Genomic DNA, 18,302 nt, shown 5'->3' on the forward strand with positions numbered 1-18,302 from the left:
ACTGTACATGTTCAACTGAGTAGCCCAACTAGTGGGGCATTACCATATGTGCCAAAGGGGAGAGAGAGATGCACGAGAGCAAATCATCGCGCTACATGAGACAGAGGAGAAGGCAAGATTTCCATTAAAGTTGTAGACCTGCACCCACTACTCACACACACTGTAGCTCACTTATGAGTCAAATCAGCCTCCTCTCTCAAATTGGGCGCCCCCTCTTCATGCTGGAAGTGGCAAAACTGCCAGAAGCCGCCATGTGTCCAGTTTGCCCCTTTTGAGTTAATTCTCTAGTTCCCACTGACTTATAAAGTTATAAGTGACTTTTCGAGTGTCCCAGACTTCATTTGGCGCACACAGGCTTCCATACTCATCAGAATTCAGTGCTAACTGGCTCGACCAGTCCCAGACTGACCAACCTAGACTCCCGTTGTGAGAAACCTATTCGGCCACAGCCGTTTCACACTGGCCATGCAATGTCCACTTGCACCTTTTCAAGGGTTCTGGGGAAAACAAGTAAAAATAAAATAAATAAAAATATCTAGTACTTATTTACGGAAGGCAACAGGAAAAATACACCTCCTGGTGACAGTATGAATCGGGTCTAGACCAATTTTGCACTTGGAGAGCATCATGGATTATAGATGGTCATCTTTTAAACAGATGTGAACGTTGCGTTTCTGAATTGGGATCTTGAGCAAGAGGTCTTAATAGCAATCACTTAGCTCTAAATTGCACGCAAGGAGGACTATGTTGCACAAGGCATTGGAACACTTGAAGCTACCATAAAGAGGTTGGTATCAGAAATATTTTCATGTAATTGGTTGTAGAATAAAGAGCATGCCAATGTATTGCGGGTGGACTTTTGATGATTTGCCCACAAAGAAAAGCATTGCATTGTTAAAATGCCATAGGGTACCCTTCTCCATTGATTTGTTGAAGGCCAGAAAATGTTAAGACCTAGAGAATTTTAAGTTGTTTTAATAATAGTTCTATTCTACTTTCTTGCATCGGTATTTGGACACCCTCTCTGGATTTTGTAGTCGAGCATTTCTAAAACTGAAAAATGAAAGGTATGCTTTTCTTTTAAAATAAATCTGAAAGTGTAGGCCGTTAAAGAAAGATGAAGTCTAATGTTTTTGGTGATAAATATTAATGTTTTGGTTTTTGAAAAATGGCAGGTATATGTTTCTACTCACCCTTCTGAGCATTCCAGAGTGTAGCTTCAGCACAGCAGTGAGGATGTTTGATAGAAATGGGGACGGGTACATATTTTGTTGCTTCATATCTATATGCCCAAAATAATTGCTCTTCATATGTGTCAGTTTGTGATAAAGCTTGAAGTTCGTTTTTGTGAAAAAAATTGCGAGGGAAGTAAAAGTTTATAAAAGGAGGCCCAAGACTCATTTTAAACAACGAAAACCATTTTTTACAAATGAGTATAATAGACAGAGTGGTTGTGGTCAGCCCTCGAGGCTAGGCATGCGCGAGGTCACCTTGAGGAGGTTAGACCAGGTGGTATGGGATTAATGTTCAGTTGGGCCATACTTTCTTGACGGCCATAGTGCGGATGAGGATGGATCTCTACCATATCTATCTCCCCCCCCCCCCCCCCCCCCCTTCTCTCATTGGACTACACAATGTACTGGGCACCTTGTATTAGCTGGCACATCCATACAGTCCCAGTTTGTAGTAGTTGTATTTTGTTTCAGCTCTTTTTGATTCCTGACATGGTATCAGATTCACTATGTTGTAATAGCTTGGTCTCATTGGTCATTTTGGCCTTTTGAAGATGTTAATATATCATTTCATTTCATTTCTCCCTCCTATGCTTCCCAGGAATTACCGAACCATCATGGTTGGTCACACTCTGTCTAGGCTTTATGCATCAATTCTTGAGCATGAGTTGAGTGGATGGGCAGAGAGAGAGGCATACGGGCAGGCAGGGTTCAGGAGAGATTTCTCCACTCTTGACCAAATTTTGACACTCAGAGCCATTATTGAGGTAGGAGGATATATGCAAAGCCTTTGATACAGTGCCACGAGCCAACGCAAATTGCAAGACATGGGGGTGCCCCACAGAGCTGATCTGGGGGATCTTAGCTTTATATAGGGCAGTGGTAGGACAGGTATGCACTACTCAGGGCTTTTCCGACATGGTTCATTCCACCATTGGGGTGAAGCAGGGTTGTCCCCTATCTCCGATTCTCTTTGGGATATATGTAGATGAGTTTTTAGATTATGTACAGACAAAGGGTGATAGAGGTGCTCAGCTTGCAGGGACATGGATTCCGTTGCTATTATATGATGATGATATTGTGCTGATCTCAGATTCTCCAGAGGGGATGCAACGTCATTTGGATGCATTGCATATATTTGCACGGGACAGTGGATTGTCTGTGAACCTTGGTAAGACCAAGGTAATGGTGTTTAACACCATGGCGTAGTCGGTAACGAAGTCCGCCCCCACTTTTACATATGGTCGAGAGACTGTGGAGTATGAAGATACATACATTTATCTTGGGGCGGTTTTCAGTGGTCCAATATTTTCCCTAAGGGCGTGCAGCAGATATGCGATTGACGAGAGCCTGCAGCATTGGGGAGACTTGAGAGGATATATCGCAGGTTCAGTTCTAGGAACCTCGGACAAAGCTTTGGCTCTTTTGACACTCTGGTCACTTTGGCCATGCTGTACGGAGTGGAGATATGGGGCCCCTCAATTGATCATCATAGCAGAGCTGGCAGTAGTGATGGATTGAGATGTATGGAGAAGCCCTTGGTGTCTATGATTTCTCGGATGATTAGGGCCAAGGCCTCAGTACGACATGACATTGTTAGGGCGGAGCTCACTGCTCCTCCATTGGTAGTGGAGGCACTCACTCGTTCAGTTTCATTTATGCATAGCACTTGGGCTCTCCCTAGAGAGAGATATGCTCGATTAGCACTAGAGTCTTCACGACAGCTGGCATTGCAGGGAGATAGATCATGTTGGTATGCAGAGATGGAATCTTGGTTTCAGTTACATGGCTTTAGTATGGATCGGCTATCCCCATTTCAGTACTCTTTGAATACACCCTCCATCTCCCTCACTAGGGCAGAGATTACCAGGCTCATCAGACAGGACTTGATTCAGTTGGATACGAAGAGGACATGGATACAACTTACACATGAGCTAGGTACGAAGATGACTTTCCATAGAGAGCATCTTCTCCAACTCACGGAGGATGGCTTTGTGATTAGACCAAGATACATGGATACTCATCTATCCCACGGGATACGATGTGCTATTGGTCAGATATGCACATCCTCATATCAGCTAGAGATCGAGACATGCAGATTTAGAGGAGTACCCGCTGAGTCCAGGATTTGTCAGGTGTGCCAGATAGAGCCAGAGATAGAGCTACATTACATGTCACTGCCTAGTATACTATGAGATACGAGGCTTCTTTCACTGTCTATTCAGAGAGGGTTTTGGGCCACTTTCTATAGTCATGAGATACCAGGATCAGAGATGCCTCGGATTATATTACTGGAGATTCGCAAACACAGAGAGGACCTCTTGAAGAGGGGCACAATGAGAGAGATCCAGGGACAACGGAAGATTACTGATTTCTTTCAGCCATAGACAGAGGAGTTCGAGCAGCCCCACAACATAACAACACCAGAGGCATACTGCTTGATCATGCAATAGAGTTGGGGCGGTCCCGTCGCCCATGGATGAGGGGGCCCTCTCGACATCGACGCAGATTGCGACAGAGGATCCATACCATACTGGCGCAACATAGGAGCCGTCCCGACAGAGTTCCTACCTTGGAGGACATTGAATCTCGATAGCCTTTTGGATACTGATGTATATGTATATGATGCCTCTACTGTCAGAGAGCTCCATTGTACCAGCTCACCCTTTGTATTCCCATTGTATCAACTTTCACCCCACCCCTAGCCACTATTTTCTTTTCAGTTCTTTGTACTTTTTGAACCCAGACCTGGTATTAGATTCACCACATGTAACCTTTTGGTCTCATAGGTCTTTTTGGCTATTTGAAGACGTTAATATATCATTTCATTCTCTCTCTCATGATCCAATGTAAGGTTGTGGTGCCACATAAGGTCATCATAGCGCAATTGGGCTACATTGAATGTGGTTGAGATGCTCGATTTATCTTATATACATGGCTTGTGGGAGCTTCCAAGTCATCGGTATGGTAGATTAGTCCTCGAGTCGTCTACACAACTCATCATGAGGGGGTTGGGGGGGAGCTGTAGATGTTAGTATGCATAGATGTAAGGATGGTTTCAGCTGCATGGCTCTACTATGGACAAATTGCCACCCTCCTTGGATGGACAATCACTCGCATTTGCACTTTCAAAGATCAAAAAGATCAACAAACAAGATCTCCACAAAAGACAAAGGATGAATCCTTCTTGGGAGTTAAGAGAGAACAGCTTCTACAAAAAGCATTTTCTTCACATCTCCAGAGTCATGATAGAAACTCAATACTTTGGAACTTTGTGTTGATGTATGCTCGTGTGTGTGTGTGTATGGTGTGTGTTGTGTTTGGGAGCATATGTTAGTACCTAGTTCTACGCCACTATTGGCCACTAACGATGTTAGTGGGGATGTCGTGGTATTTAGTCAATACTATGCATGATGGACCTGAATCTTGATGGTTATATTGCTTGTGGGTGACTACCATGGGTCTATACCTTGCACTTTCCTTTAAGGGGTGAATATGGGCTTATCCTGTATTCATCTAGGTATATATATTATTTTACGGCCCAGATACATGTCTTACGGACTTTGATGTGTTATACGACTGCTTTTAACGCCCTACCATCAGCTATTGATAGAGATGAGTAGATACAATTCAGAACCTTGAGAGCAACAGATATGCAAGCTATGCAAGTTCGTGACATAGATACAATAGCATTAGTTATGTTGGTGGCCACTATATTAGGAGATATGGGGACGATTTTATATTCTCTTCAAAGGGGGATTTAGGCCGCTGTCTAGGGTGATGGATTACACTGATCAGAAATGCCTTGGGCTATTCTTTTTGGAGCTTCACAACACAAGCATGCTTTATTAGGGAAAGCGTCTTTGATTAGCATCTTGCTCTAGGAACTTTTCTTTAGGAAGGAATAGCTTATCTTCTTCGGATTGTTATGCTCTTAGGAAATTTAATCGTGATTTTGTAATCTTTTACGTAGATAAGTGCTCTAAAAACTTTGTTGTTACGTGCAAAAAGTTCTATTTAGAATGCTTGTTAGGTTAAGTAAACTCTCAAACTTACAATGGTTGTGATATTTCGATGCAAGAGGTTAAATTGAAACATCAAGACTTTTGTAAGTCTTTTGGTTTCAAGTGCCAGCCTAAATTACCTTTTTTGTATACCATTTGGAAGTTCCACAAAAATCCTATAAAACCTAGATTTATAGCTGCTTCTTGTAACTCCTCTTTGACCGAAGTTTCCAAATGGCTTAGTCATTGTTTCAAAGCCATTTTACCTAGCGTAAATGCGTTGTGGAAAAATCTGCTAAAGGAAGCAGACGTACCTACCGATTCAAGTTGGATTTTAAATGATTCAGTAGGTTTGATTCTGGTCATAAAGTTTTTGAACTCTTCAAGAAGCATCAAGGAGAAATCTTCTCCTTTATGTGTCACGTGACACATCCAACCCTATGTGTCCGTGGACAAGCTACATCATGATCAGGGTTCAGTCAGTCCAATCACTCTAGATTAGAAGTGATCTGGCACTTTTGTGAGTCTATTCGTAGACCGTGCATGCCCAATCACTTAGTATAGATGCATATCCTCTGGTTGCGCACAGCATGATCATCAATATTCCCATCAGAATCCATTAGGGGAATTTTCCAGTGCATTTAGCTTATTTTCCCTATTTTTGACATTTTTCACTTATTATTTTTAAGTGACTTCCCAACAAAAGTAGGTAGGGCAATTTTGCTAAGTTAATATATAAGCAAACCCAAGTTAGCACTTTCTGGCAAAAGAGGCAGCAGGAGCACCGCTCAACAGGCATCTTCTCAGCAGGACCCCAAAGGCTTCTAGCATTTTTGCTCCACAGCAACTTGGCTAGCGTTTTTGGACAAGACCACAGCAGATCAGCCTAGCGTTTTTGCATCTGCAGAATCCCGGCGACAAAACACAGATTTTCAGCCCTAGCGTTTTTGCATCTGCCAGCATCCTCAGCGTTTTGCAGATCTATCACGACGACAGAATCAGCCCTAGGATCAGCGTTTTCAGTTTTCAGCAGTCAGACATCGCAGATCAAGTCCCGAACCTCGCAGATCTCACCTTCCCGCAGCAGTTCCTCACCGCACGGTCAATTTCCGCAAGGTTTACAGTTTCAGCCCGGAAAACGCAGATTTGAGCATCTGCGTTTTCAGCGCGTCGTCGTCGCATCGTCGTCATCGACATCGTCACCGACATAGAGTCAGAATTCAGCAGATAGAAGATTAGCAGATTTCAGCCCATAGCGATTTTGGACAGCAGTAGAAAGATTGCAGATTTCAGCCCTTAGGTCGACTTCATCATCACCGGCGTGGTCATCGGCATAGTCCCAGGTTGCATCAGTCCATTGCATCGTCATTGTACCACTTTGTGCAATCATAAGTAGACCACTCTCGCCGACGAGAGTGGGGCCTTCAGAGGAGGGTTTTACAACGACTCTGGTGTCGTATCTCTCTTCTCTCTATCTCTCAGTCTCATACACTTGCACGCACAGTGTCCATTCACTTTGTTTGTGATCATAGCACTTTCCATTAAGAACGGAAGGCTCTCCCTTCCATAAGAACTAAAAGGAACCTTGAGCACCGTTCGGAGCACTCATCTTGAGCAAAGCGCAAACAATCATTCCGCTGCACCTAACATTGGTATCAGGGATTTGGCAGTGTTCTGTATCACTCAAGGAAAGAACCACAAGAATCACAAGAATTTTTTTTCTTGTTGAGGTCGCACGAACCCAAGTTCGCTTGGGCGTGTCGATTCCTAATCGTGTTTTTTGAAGAGTAACAAGAATCCCAAGAACGAAGGGCTTGTCCAGCCTCCCCTTGTGTCTCTTTTCACTCATTGAGAGCGGACCGTGCACTTAGTAGCCGGCCAATCGACGTGAGGTGGGAAAAAGCAACCTTGATGTGAGCGCAAGGCCGCCAAGGGGTGCGCCCACGGAAAGGAGTAGAACTCGGGTGAAGAGAAGATCCTTCTCAAACACGGTTTGCAAGCGAAAGAAAACCTCAAGAACCTCAAAACCCAAGACCCTCAAGAACCCAAGTTCCTCGTGAACATAAGAACCCACGACTTCAGAATGGTCATCACTCGAAGCGGAATGGATAGTTTGCTTGGAGGTGATGAGCATGAGAGAGGCGAAGAAGAATTTTCCCCACTAGGAGGTTTTTCCGACCCATCCCCATCTACGACACCGATTACACTAACTCCAATGGAGGAGTTAGAGCTGTTGTTTATGGAACAAAATTTACAACGCAAAGCAAGAAATGCCGCAAGAATGGAAACCATAGCGCGTGAGCGCAAGCAAGCACACTTGGAAGCCAAAGAACGACAAGCCAAATTGGACCATGAATTCAAAGAAAGAAAAGCAGAAATAAAACGCAGACAAGCAGAGAACAAAGAAATACAAGCAGAATTTTATCGCGAGACCAAAGCACGAATGCAAGAGATGTTGCGACTCTTTTCTCAAGTACCGACACTGATGCAAGAGATTCGGGAAAAGGAGACTCTCTCAGTCTCTTCTTCTCCAAAGCATGACACACAAGATTTGCATGATTGTGTGAAGCATGATGATGATTTGATTGACAATGATTTGCATAATGATTTGAATGACAATGATTTGCATGATGATTTGGTTGACAATGATTTGCATGATGAATTGAATGATAAAGACAAGCATGATGATTTGCAAGATCAAGATGTGATTTCTCACAAGCATGATGATTTGCATGATCAAGATGTGATTTCTCACAAGCATGATGAGTTGCATGAAAAGGATGTGATTGTTCAAAAGAAGGATAATGTGTTAGTTGATGCTTTTTCTAGCGAAGCTAACCTCGTTGTAGATTCGATCAATCACGAAGAACCGATCTTGGCTTTCGAGTCGAGGTCCAAAGAACCCCCACAAGACGATTCGATCATTCAAGAAGAAGCGATCTTGCTTCTCGAGCTTTGGTCCAAAGAACCCTCACAGGAAGTATTATGTGTTCGCATGATTGATACGCACGCATTGTTCGAGTGTTTCATTCGTGATCGTTTCCTGTATTTTAGTCAGCATCGTTATGTGATCCCTTTTACTAGGCATGACATATTGAATGTTGAGCACGTTTCTCTCATGGATGAGCACGAATGTATGCGGATTGTTCATGAAAAGCTGAGAAGTTTGTATGTAAGGAAGTCGCATTCCATGTCTCTTTCTTGGCATGACACAGTTTCCGAAAGATCACATGATAGTATGAGCACCAAGCATGGGCATTTCCATTGTGATTTGCCACAGTTGATAGCTCTAGATTAAACAGAAAAGATTCGATCTCATTGTTTGCATGTGTTTGATGAACGGTTTGTCACTCCGTCTCTATGTTCATCTACATTGCATACACAGTCTTTAGAGAAGACAAGATTTTTTTCCCTTCACTTTACATGGAATGGGTATGTTCATGGTTTTGTGTTGGAAGTGGTTTCAGGAATTTTAAGCCATGGAGATTCTTGAAGAAGAAAGAAGCAGGTCTCTAGACGAAGTTGAAGCCTCGAAGGAGCCACAGAAGACTTTGTGTCGCTTTCGGCGCGGCCCAAAGAAGCAAGCGTTGCAGACCTTTATGAAGTTCAAGTACCGCACGACCCACACATCAGAGTGGGCCGGCGAAGAATCCCTTCCAGGATTCCGGATGCTATTGGCGATCTCCCTCGACGCCATACAGTTCGATACCACCAGTACCTCACTTTGAAAAGGAGGGGATGTCACGTGACACATCCAACCGTATGTGTCCGTGGAAAAGCTACAACATGATCAGGGTTCAGTCAGTCTAGATTAGAAGTGATCTGACACTTTTGTGAGTCTATTCGTAGACCGTGCATGCCCAGTAACTTAGTATAGATGCATATCCTCTGGTTGCACACAGCATGATTATTAGTATTCCCATCAGAATCCATTAGGGGAATTTTCCAGTGCATTTAGCTTATTTTCCCTATTTTTGACATTTTTCACTCATTATTTTTAAGTGACTTCCCACAAAAGTAGGTAGTGCAATTTTGCTAAGTTAATATACAAGCAAACCCAAGTTAGCACTTTCTGGCAGAAGAGGCAGTAGGAGCACCGCTCAACAGGCACCTTCTCAGCAGGACCCCAAAGGCTTCTAGCGTATTTGCTCCACAGCAACTTGGCTAGCGTTTTTGGACAAGACCACAGTAGATCAGCCTAGCGTTTTTGCATCTGCAGAATCCCGGGCGACAAAACACAGATTTTCAACCCTAGCGTTTTTGCATCTGCCAGCATCCTCAACGTTTTGTAGATCTATCGCAACAGAATTAGCCCTAGGATCAGCGTTTTCAGTTTTCAGCAGTCAGACGTCGCAGATCAAGTCCCGAACCTCGCAGATCTCACCTTCCCGCAACAATTTCTCGCCGCACGGTCAGTTTCCGCAAGGTTTACAGTTTCAGCCCGGAAAACGCAGATTTGAGCATCTGCGTTTTCAGCGCGTCGTCGTCGCATCGTCGTCATCGACGTCGTCACCGACATAGAGTCAGAATTCAGCAGATAGAAGATTAGCAGATTTCAGCCCATAGCGATTTTGGACAGCAGTAGAAAGATTGCAGATTTCAGCCCTTAGGTCCACTTCGCATCACCGTCGTCGTCATCGGCATAGTCCCAGGTTGCATCAGTCCATTGCATCGTCATTGTACCACTTTGTGCAATCATAAGTAGACCACTCTCGCCGACGAGAGTGGGGCCTTCGGAAGAGGGTTTTACAACGTCTCTAGTGTCGTATCTCTCTTCTCTCTATCTCTCAATCTCATACACTTGCACGCACAGTGTCCATTCACTTTGTTTGTGATCATAGCACTTTCCATTAAGAACGGAAGGCTCTCCCTTCCATAAGAACTAAAAGGAACCTTGAGCACCGTTCGGAGCACTCATCTTGAGCAAAGCGCAAACAATCATTCCGCTGCACCTAACATTATGTCTCCAAACTTTTGACTTTACAACGCTATATACGAAGGTAAATTTGGAGGACCTTAAATTTAGAATCAAGTCTTTTATTTCAAAAGTTTTCTCATACAAGCTTGAGAAGGATAGGTGTAAGGCATTGCTTGTAGAAAAGCCAGCCTTGAACTTTGACTTCTAATGGTTAAAAAGTAAGAATGTAGACGTAGACAAGGAAGAAAGAGATTCACCAGGATTGTAGATGACATTGACATCATATCTTGGTTAGATTTTCTTTTGGATAATTTGTATATAAGTGTCAGTGAATCTCTTTTCAAGCAAACAATTGGTATCCCTATGGGCACCAATTGTGCTGCTTTTCTTGCTAATCTCTATCTTTTTACTTATGAGGTTGATTATGGAGCGTCTTGCCCTTGCTTACACTTGCCCAATATTTTTGCACAAGTTATGCAATGTAAGACGCTTTGTAGATGATCTCTTTGTTTCTGACGTTCCTTTTCAAGATTTTATGTACTTGAATTCGAGTTCTGTAGGTGGAGGAATTTATCCTAAGGAGTTTTATGAACTTAACTGTACTACAAATAGTGATTGTAGTGCCTTTTTAGACCTTAAGAATTTTCAAGCTCCCTTGGGATTGGGAGTAGATATCTATGATAAACGCCTTGAACAGGAATATGCCAATCTAAATATATTTTGCATGCCTCACATTTTCATCGAACATTTCTTTTTTAGCTAAGTACGGTGTCATTTGTTCTCAACTATTTAGATTTTCTCATCTTTGTTCTAGTAAATCTGCTTTTGTTGTTCAATCATGCATCTTATTTCTTTACTCGTTGAGAAAGGATACTCATTCAAAAGAATCATGAATAACGTTCGTTCAATTTTTCATCGCAGTGCGACGATGACGCGCTGAAAACGCAGATGCTGAAATCTGCGTTTTCCGGAATGAAACTGTAAACCTGGCGGAAACTGACCGTGCGGCAAGGAACTGCTGCGGGAAGGTGAGATCTGTGAGGTTCGGGACTTGATCTGCGGGTACTAACTACTGAAAACTGAAAATGCTAATGTTCCTTGACTTTCAGTCGCGGTGAATCTGCAAAACGCTAGGGTGTGTAGCAGATGCAAAAACGCTAGGGCTGAAAATCTGTGCTTCTGTCGCCGTGGCTCTGCAAATGCAAAAACGCTAGGTTGATTTGAGGTGCTGTTGTTGTCGGGATCTGCAAAGGCAAAACGTTGGCTGATCTTGTGATGAAAACGCTAGGTGATGCTGGATCCGCAAAACGCTAGGTCTCCTGGGGGGGGGGGTGTCTGCTGAGAAGTTGCCTATTGAGCGTGGAGCCTCTTCTGTCAAATAGTGCTAACTCTAGTTTGCTTATATACAAACTTAGCAAAATTGCCCTACCTACTTTTGTTGGGAAGTCAAAAATAATAAGTGAAAAATGTCAAAAATAGGGAAAATAGGCTAAATGCACTAGAAAATTCCTTGATGGAATCTGATGGATTCTGCAGGGAATTCTGATGATCATGTTGTGTGCAACCAGAGGATATGCATCTACACTAAGTGACTGGGCATGCACAGTCTACGAATAGACTCACAAAAGTGCCAGATCACTTCTAAATCTAGACTGACAGGACTGACTGAACCCTGATCATGCTGTAGCTTGTCCACGGACACATAGGGTTGGATGTGTTACGTGACATCAACTTTCAACGCGCGGTGTCGAGACGGCTCCCGCGTGTAGCGAGCTATATGTGACCACGGGCCATTTTCTGGACGAGCCCTCCATAAGCCGCCAAAGGGGACGCAAATCGGCTACACGGAAGTCTCCCAGTTTGCGAGCTCAAAGTTGCGGGCTCTTGGTCTCTTGGTGAAGGTGTCACCTTGAGTGTCCCTGGCACACCCGTAACACTTGGTGTCCATGTCCGCCAATAATACTCCCCCCCCCCCCCCCCCCCAACAAACACACAAACACACAAACACACATTCTTTGCATGACAGGTGAATGCAAGTCCCCTTCATGCATAGCACGAGAACACCTAAGGCCAGACAACCCCTACAAGAGAGAATAGTAAAAAGTAATTAAGAAGGAAAACAGCTATAGAAAACATAAGGAGCAAATATATCAACTTGCAAACGGTGCAGCTACCTTAGATATTCTGCCAGGCTTATTTAAAGGCCATAAGCCAAGTGAATGTAGTGTAGAGTTCTCAGCTTTGGGGGTGCCATCTCTCCTTGAGAAGAAGAAGAGGAAGACGAAGAAGAAGAAGAGAGGAGAAATTTTAACATCGGAGCAACAATCTCAACAGCTTTATTTTACTTTGCTGAATTTCAATTACAGGAAAGAAATACCTCCAAGGGTGTCTTGTTAATGTTAGCCTGCACCACTTAATGAAAATTAAAAACACTGGCAAGAGTCCAAGCCTCATCCCTCTTGGCAAGTTTCAGGAGAACAGGAACCATGAGATGAGCAGTTGGCACATCTGCATTTGGATTTTGTATAACCTGGATGTCTCGTGAAATCATATTCATGGCTCTCATCCCAATGGCCAACATCAAAGCTGACCAACCAATTTAGGAACCACCGAAAGGAGAGGGATGATGAACAACATAGCTAGCGGGACAAGGTGCTGCATTAGAGGTTGGTCTACGTGGCTTAGCGCTCCCTATTCGCGGCGACGAGCTACTGGATGTTGAGTTTGCAGACGACTCAGCTTTGTACTTGGAGGGCCAGGAGGCCAACCTTCACAAGTGTGAGCAGCCTCTTGAGACTTTTTGTTGTGCATCAGGCGCATTGATCAACTGGAGAAAGAAAGTGGCTTTCTCGGTTGGTAGTGCTCCTACGCTTGATTGGCTGCTAAGTGAGGGTTTCAGATGGATTCTCCCAGGGACTGTAGTTCGTTACTTGGGCTGTCAGGTTGGCTTGGACTTGTCTCCTGAGCAGCAGATTGCTCCCCTCCTCCTGTCCATTGGGAGGAAATTGTTACATTGGAGCTCCGCATGACTTTCTTTGGCAAGCAGAGTTGTAGTGGCAAGCCAAGTGTTGTTGCTACTATGTGGTACATCACTTCTTGTTGGATCTTTTTGAGTTCCTGCATCAGCCAGGTAGAGAGGGCTGATAAGGAATTTCCTTTGGTCAGGTGCGACACTCAGATAGCCCGGGCCAAAGTGGCCTGGCAGGTCATCGCTCTACCTTGTTCTCAGGGGGGTTTGGGGATCATAGACCTAGCACAGCAGAGCTGAGCCCTTCTTGGGAAGTTTGTTGTTAGAGGATTGCTTCTAGGGGAGGAGCCTTGGAAGGAGTTTTTGTTTTAGCGGCTTAGTGCTAGAATGCCTCAGGCTAAAGGCCCTTGGAGACCTTTGACCACGTGGAATTTCATAGAGATGCGCAGAGTTGGCCTGAGCAGGAGACTGGAGGAACGTTTTGCTGTGAGTCTGCTCCGCTCCTAGGAGCAACTGTGGAGAGGCCTGGAGCAGCATCAGCCTACTTGCACGGAGGAGGGCCTGAGACAGCCCCTTGTTTGGAACCCCATGGTTAGCACTCAGAGAGGCCACTTGGTTGGTAGTAGGCCTCATGTTTCTTGGGGTCCGATGGCAGAGGGTCCAACGCGCACTTTAGATGACTAACTACAGTTCTCAGGCTTGTCAGAGGAGCTTCAAAGCATCCAGCTACAGGGCATGAGAGGGGTGCAGAGCATGTGTCCGGACATCACAGAGGCAGTACCAGCTGAATGGCTCACACCTCTCGAGTTGGCCTTCACGCGACTGGAGGTCCTCATCGCAGTTCGGGCTTGCTTAGAGACTCCATCAGCAAGATGATAGTGATGTAGGGGGGTCGACCTACACTCCAGCATGCTACAGAGCTTACTCCACAGGAGTGGTGCAGTGAGAGAGGAGTGTTGGGAGCTCGTCTGCGGCCTGACACTCTAGTTCATCTGGCGGGCCCACTGCTTCAGCATCTTTTGAGGCTTGCCCTCTACCACCAGCAGAGACAGTTCGAGATCTTTGGCTAGAGCTAATCCATACTCTCAGGGGACAGTTTGAGAGACTCCAGGGCAGCTCCGACAGTTCGAGATCTTTGGCTAGAGCTAATCCATACTCTCAGGGGACAGTTTGAGAGACTCCAGGGCAGCTCCGACCGCATGCGGGAGCGTAGAGAGGCTTTCCTTCGACTCTGGCGCCCTGGCCTTTCTTCACCATGGTGTGTGCTCAGATGGCACTACCGTCCACCTGTGTGGCTTTTCCCTCCTCCCATCTCCTGATTTAGCCTCATTGTATATATGCTGATTTTTCATTGGGAGAGTCTCCCCTTATGATTGTTGTAGCCTTCTCTAGCAGAGGTGGTTGTAGCCCTATGGGCAGTTTCATTAACTAATAGAAGGATCTTTTTTCTCGAAAAAAAAAGTGTTGCACTAGAGTGCTCTGAGAAAAGACTGCTCTCGAAGATTTACCCGGCACAAGCTTGTCCAGGCTCAGCCGAGTGAGGTGAGGGGAGGAAACAAGTGGTGTGAGAAATGGGATGCAAGGCATGAGGAGGAGGGTGCAAGGTGGAGGGGACGGCAACAAGGGGTGGGTGGGAGGTGTAGGGGCCTGGCGGGACAAGCAGCACTAAGGTTGCCTGCTGTGCTCTTCCTTGAAAAAAGCTGTGAATGTGTTGAACAACCTTCTTGCATTTTACTTTCAGTCTGCTGAGAACAGGAACTTGATACCATGGTTCACTGTGCCAGCCGTTAGATGAAGGATAAAAAGTTTCCTTACACTTTGATTTTAGGATCCAATGGTTCAAGGTTATGCTCAAAATATTGTGCCCATCTTGTTCTATGTGCTGGAACAAGAGAGAACTGTCGACAAGATCTTTCCCCTGGAGTGACAACTCTAGCCTTCAACAGAAAGCCTTGGCAGGGTGACAAGGTCAACCTCGTTTTAAGCTTATTACCTGTGAAGGTGTTTAAGAGGTAGCTAGCACTAACTTTGAACTTAGTACTTACCGTACATTGCCTTGAAAATACTTGCAGACATTTCACTTTATACCTTTTTGAACATGGGGCTGTAGTACCAGAAACGCGTCTTGGCATTATTTATTCTTTACAAATTTCCCTTTACTTGGCTTTAGGACCCCAGTGTTCGTCACCTTCAGCTATGTTTGGAATATTGTGCCCACGTTGTAACATTTGCTAGGACAGCGGAGGAATCTCTTTGAATGTCATAAAATCTAATATCTAACCAACCCAAATGATTTTCTCATATTAAATTGATCACTTAATGTGGGAGAATGAACGGGAACAAGTGTTAAGATATAGATATGTGCTTATAGATCTATCTCAACACGGGGCCAATGGTAAAGGGGCCAAAATGAGAGATGGTCTATCAAAGAGCAAGGCTAACCAATGGAGCATAAGAGCTTAGGGTTAGCTTCATTGAAGACCTCCAATAATGTGTGTAAAAGTCTTTTGACCTTAGGTAAGCTAGGTCTGAGCTTGAGGTGGGAACTTGGCCCAAACTCGAGGTGCTTGTCGTGCTTGATTAAGGTGCTTGAGGTACTTGACTTGCTGCATGATTAAGGTGGTTGAGGTGCTTTGACATGCTTGCTTGAGATGCTTGTGGGAACACCCCTAGTCCAAGTGCTTAGTCATGCTTGATGACTAAGGTGCTTGAGCACCAAAGGTCAAAAAGATCTCTACAAAGAGGGGGGCGAGCCCTTGTCTTAGGGGCTAGAGAGAGACACACACACACACTCTCAAGGAAATCCCAAGCTTAAAGAGGCAACAGGGACACATGTCAAGCCCCTACCCATGTTACCTCCATGAGGTGCTTGACTCTATTGGCTAGGATTAAAAGGGGTCCAATGATAATTTACAACAATTATCTAATTGTTTTTGCATTTATCAAGTCCTCTCTCTCAAAGGGGAAAGGGGGACACTTGTCCCAAGACTGCACCTATTGCTAGAAATGACTGAAGCTTGTGATTGGCTAGGCTTGGCATGCGCCAATAAGCTTCAATGATGAGCTAGAAGGGGGGGTCGACCTAGCAAGGAGGGGGGTTGCTTAGGGGGTATACTCACCCACACACACTCACAAACACTCTCATTGTGTGCTATGCAAAGTGCAAGAGCTCCCTCTCCTTCTCCAAGCAAGTAGAGGTTGAGAGCCTACACCAACACTCTTGGATATGGAGTGCAAATCTAACCAAGAGCTATGCTTCAATGCTTAAGCTTGCCATCTCCTTCTTCTTCATTACTATGCTATTATGTATGCTAGCAACAAGAGTTATGATAAGTGAGGAATTAATTCATTCTCCTACGAAATGTTTGTTCTTCCTCTTCCCTACCGTCATTCCCTGCTAGCTCTCTCCACCTTCGAAGGTGTTTGAGGTCTTGGGACTGAGGCTTGGGATAGTTAAAGCTTTCTTCAAGTTTATGTTATGTTGGTGATGCATGAAGCTTTCCATCTTTATTGCATCACCTAGGTCACAAGGAACACAAAGATTGTATTGTAACAAGTCTCTCTTAATGGGAGAAATCATAATACAAATGCCTATTGGAGGGGGGACCGGCTCCACATAAATCCGGTCCTCAATTGTTGTCATGTTCTCTAAATTCTCTCTCTTGCTAAAGTATTGTTCATGCCAAGCTAACTGATTGCTATGATTATGTTGCTATCTTCAACTATGTTTACCCGCTATGCTCACAAAGTCATTTCTCAAAAGTACTTTCATTAATTTACGCTACTCTCAAGTTAAATAGGCCAATTCCATTACATTGAACCACACCAAGGATGAAGAACCATTCTCGCCTGCAAGGTGGTGGCGAGGTGCACACACCAAGTGCCAAAATAATGTCAAGTCTTCCTTTAGCCTAAGAATCCAAGAGACTTGGTGATAATGTATGAGGTGTTTTTGTCCTAATTGTTCGGGACCAATTACTCAAGGAGGAGGTATAAGAAGAGAGGTCCTTAAGTAGCCTATAACTGGTTGATTTTGTTAATTATATTAGGGTAAGTGGAACTGGGATCTATTATCGGTTTTTTTGAGCCCACTATGTGGGGGATGGTGCACACCTCGGGAGCCTTGGACTTAATAATGGAGTCTTTTTAGACTTGCCTACGGCTTTACCATTATTGAGCCATAAGAAGTCCGAAAGGAGCTAGCTCTTGGCAACTCTGCTATGTTAGACCTACTCCTCTACTCTCTATAATTAACCACTTCGAGCCGTGGGTGTAGATACTTAAGAGCTGATTTTCAAAGGCTAAGAGGAGTGGCAACTAAGGTTTTGAATTGCCAAAGCATACACTAAGTACATACATAAATTTTGTTAACATGGTTGACAATAATCAAGAGAGTAGAATGAACATTGATAGCTTTGATTTTGCACATGAAGGTGCTAATGATGATGCTCCCATGTTTGTGAATTATCTCGTCACTAGGTTGCAGCAAGCTATGGGCAACCCTGCTTTGCAAGCCGAAGTTACTCAACAACTTCGTGCTTATGGAATTTCCCTTCCTCTCCAAGAGGAGAGAGAGCTTAGGAGGCCTCTTGAAGAGACCCCCAAGAGAAGACTCTCTCCCATTCGAGAGGAAGAATCCAAAGAGCAAGAAAGCAATGAAAGTTTAAGTCCCTCCGAAGATGTGGCTCCACGAAGACAACGGTCTAGATGATCGCCCACTCCTCCCAAGAGGAAAAGATCAACACATAGTCCTTCTCCTCATCACTCTGAAAGGCAAGAGAGGAAACAAAGGAAGAAAAGGTCTAGGAAGAGGTCACCCTCTTCTCCTTCTTCTTCACCTTCCTCCTCTTCTGACGAAAGTTATGGTTATTCTCCTAGAGAATACAAGAGGGGAGGACATCGCAAATCATTTCCTGCATGGCGAAGGTCACAAAAGCTAAAGAAGTTCAAGGAGGGAGGAAAGAGTATCTCTTTTCTCACCTATGATGGCACCTTCGGTGCTACCGACAAAGTGTTGGCCTTCATCCAGCAATTTGATGCGGCCTTTGGAGATGAGGGCTTCACAGAGTCCTCTAAGCTACGCCATGTAGCTATGCACTTCCAAAAATCAGCTCGTCAATGGTGGGCTAGCCTTCGTGGCAATGGTGAAGCCCCAAAGACATGGAAAACTCTACGAGTTT

The 18,302-nt window shown here is 44.5% G+C and overlaps 1 protein-coding gene across 2 annotated transcripts in view; it reads left to right on the plus strand.

Annotated features, from left to right (window-relative positions):
• The window catches only part of LOC147450158 (calcium uptake protein, mitochondrial-like), a 76,501-nt gene that overhangs the window by 11,340 nt on the left and 46,859 nt on the right, over positions 1–18,302 (plus strand). Inside the window, exon 6 of one of the 2 annotated variants that reach the window (XM_086519466.1) lies at positions 1,176–1,259. The exons of the other annotated variant lie outside the window; for it this stretch is intronic. Within the exon in view, the coding sequence (XP_086375592.1) occupies positions 1,176–1,259 (84 nt within the window). The remainder of the gene's footprint in view (positions 1–1,175; positions 1,260–18,302) is intronic. 2 annotated transcript variants of the gene reach the window in all.

The sequence above is a fragment of the Adiantum capillus-veneris genome, chromosome 9 (genome assembly GCF_014529385.1).
Source record: "Adiantum capillus-veneris isolate H3 chromosome 9, ASM1452938v2, whole genome shotgun sequence".
Lineage (NCBI taxonomy): Eukaryota > Viridiplantae > Streptophyta > Polypodiopsida > Polypodiales > Pteridaceae > Adiantum > Adiantum capillus-veneris.